General features: G+C 59.5%; 1 protein-coding gene across 1 annotated transcript in view; it reads left to right on the top strand.

Moving 5' to 3' along the window:
- Positions 1 to 234: 234 nt before the first annotated feature.
- Positions 235 to 1,826, top strand: part of LOC104075317 (eukaryotic translation initiation factor 4B-like) — a gene marked incomplete at both ends in the record, with an annotated part of 3,263 nt that continues 1,671 nt past the window's right edge. Inside the window, one exon of the mRNA XM_009575764.1 lies at positions 235 to 443. Within this exon, the coding sequence (XP_009574059.1) occupies positions 235 to 443 (209 nt within the window). The remainder of the gene's footprint in view (positions 444 to 1,826) is intronic.

Here is a 1,826-nt window from a genome sequence, read left to right on the forward strand (position 1 = left end):
AAGAGCCGCTCTCCCTTGCGGTTTTCGCCTGCCTCGGTTTCTCCTTGGGGGCTGCTGGTGCCTCTCGGGGCAGCTTCTTTCGTGCCGGGTCGAGCAGCTCGGCCGGATGAATTTCAGGGCTTTAACACGTAGCTCCTCCGCCGTAATGCAAATGCCGCTGTCGGCGAGGACGATGGCAGTCACCGGTCTCTAGTTGAGTGGTTTTTGGGTGATTTGCTGAATTTCTCTCTTCAGTTTCTACCACTTGGCACAGTAACGATGACGACGTGTACCGGGCCCCTCCGATCGACCGCTCCATCCTGCCCACCGCCCCGCGGGCTGCTCGGGAACCCAACATAGACAGAAGCCGCCTCCCGAAATCCCCCCCCTACACCGCCTTTCTGGGAAACCTGCCCTATGACGTGACGGAAGAATCCATCAAGGATTTCTTCAGAGGACTCAACGTGAGTAACGGCTCGGAGCCCGGTCTGGGCCGCGGGGCAGGGCGGTGCTGGGGGTAACGTGGGCCGTAAAGACCGTGATTTTTGGGTGCTGCAATCCCCGTTGGCGCTCCGCCGGCTCCATGCGTTGGTTCCTGCTCCGCTGCGGATCGGCCGAGGCAGCTCCCGGCTCCGGCAGGTGTGTTTGTGTCCGGAGCTGGTTGTGAGCGGCCGTTTCCGGACGGATTGCTTGATCTCAGGTGAGTCGCTCGACTACCAGCAAGCAAACGGCCGTTCCCGCTGTGGTGGCGAGGGAGCAAGAACCCTTTCAAAGCAGGCGGCTGGTGTTTCTCCCGTTGAAGCAGGAGGTTGGGCTGGATCTTGGGGTGTTTTTGGGTGCCCAGCTGGTGCCGAACGCCCACCCAGCTGCTCACTCGCTCCCCCTCAGCGGGGCAGGGGGAGGAAATAGGATGAGAAAGTTTGTGGGTCGCAGTAAAGACGCAGAGATCGCTTGCCAATTAGTCACAGGCAAAACAGTCTTGACTTGGGGAAAACCAGATTTATTACCCATTAAAATAGACTTCCTATTGCTGTTACCTGCTCCAGCACCTGCAGCTCCTCCTCCTCCTCTGGAATCTGTATTCCCTTTGCTGTTTCTCACTTTCTTTCCGCCTCCTCCTCTGCCTGTCTGGCATTTTCTGCCCTTTCCTAACTGTAATTTCACGGAGGCACCACAGACTTTGCTGATGGGCTCCGGTTCAGCCTCCGCCGGGTCCGGTCCTCTCGAGAGGGGGTTTCCCAGCTGGAGCTCGCTCAAGATACGTCCTTCCCTGTAGCCGAGAGCAGGAGACGCTCCCGGGGAGCCTGCGACTGCCACGACAATATTCTTTTTTCCCAGCTTTAAGAGCGTTGGAACCCTTGGGTTATTCAGGGAGAAGGCAGGGAGGGCGAAGGAGGGACAGCGAGCAGCGATGGGAAATGGCCGCTTCCCTCCCAGAAGGTCAGCCTGGGAGACGCAGCCACGTTTCCCCGTGGGTCAGCGAGCCGTGCTGATGGCAGCAGATAGCTCCCCGTGGGCAGAGCCACCCTGCTTACCTTCATCTTTTCGTTTCAGCTTGTTTTTCTAACCTCTCGTGCTTCCTGAGGCGGCATCCGCGCCCCCCGAGAGGGTAATAACGTGGGTGAAACCCCTGTAGAGGAGGAGGAGGAGGAGGGGGCTGAGAGGCTGCGGCCCCGGCCAGATCTAGGCAGAGGGGTCAGCGCTCCGCAGGAGAATTAAGAAGCAAAGCACGATGGCGGCCCTCGCCCTTGCAGAAATCATTTCCTCCGCATCCGTCGCTCGTTCTCCCTTCCCAGCCTCTCCCGGCGGCGGGTCCTCCAGCCGGGGCACGTTTGACACCGATCTGT

Source organism: Fulmarus glacialis, unplaced genomic scaffold (assembly GCF_000690835.1).
Source record: "Fulmarus glacialis isolate BGI_N327 unplaced genomic scaffold, ASM69083v1 scaffold25544, whole genome shotgun sequence".
Lineage (NCBI taxonomy): Eukaryota > Metazoa > Chordata > Aves > Procellariiformes > Procellariidae > Fulmarus > Fulmarus glacialis.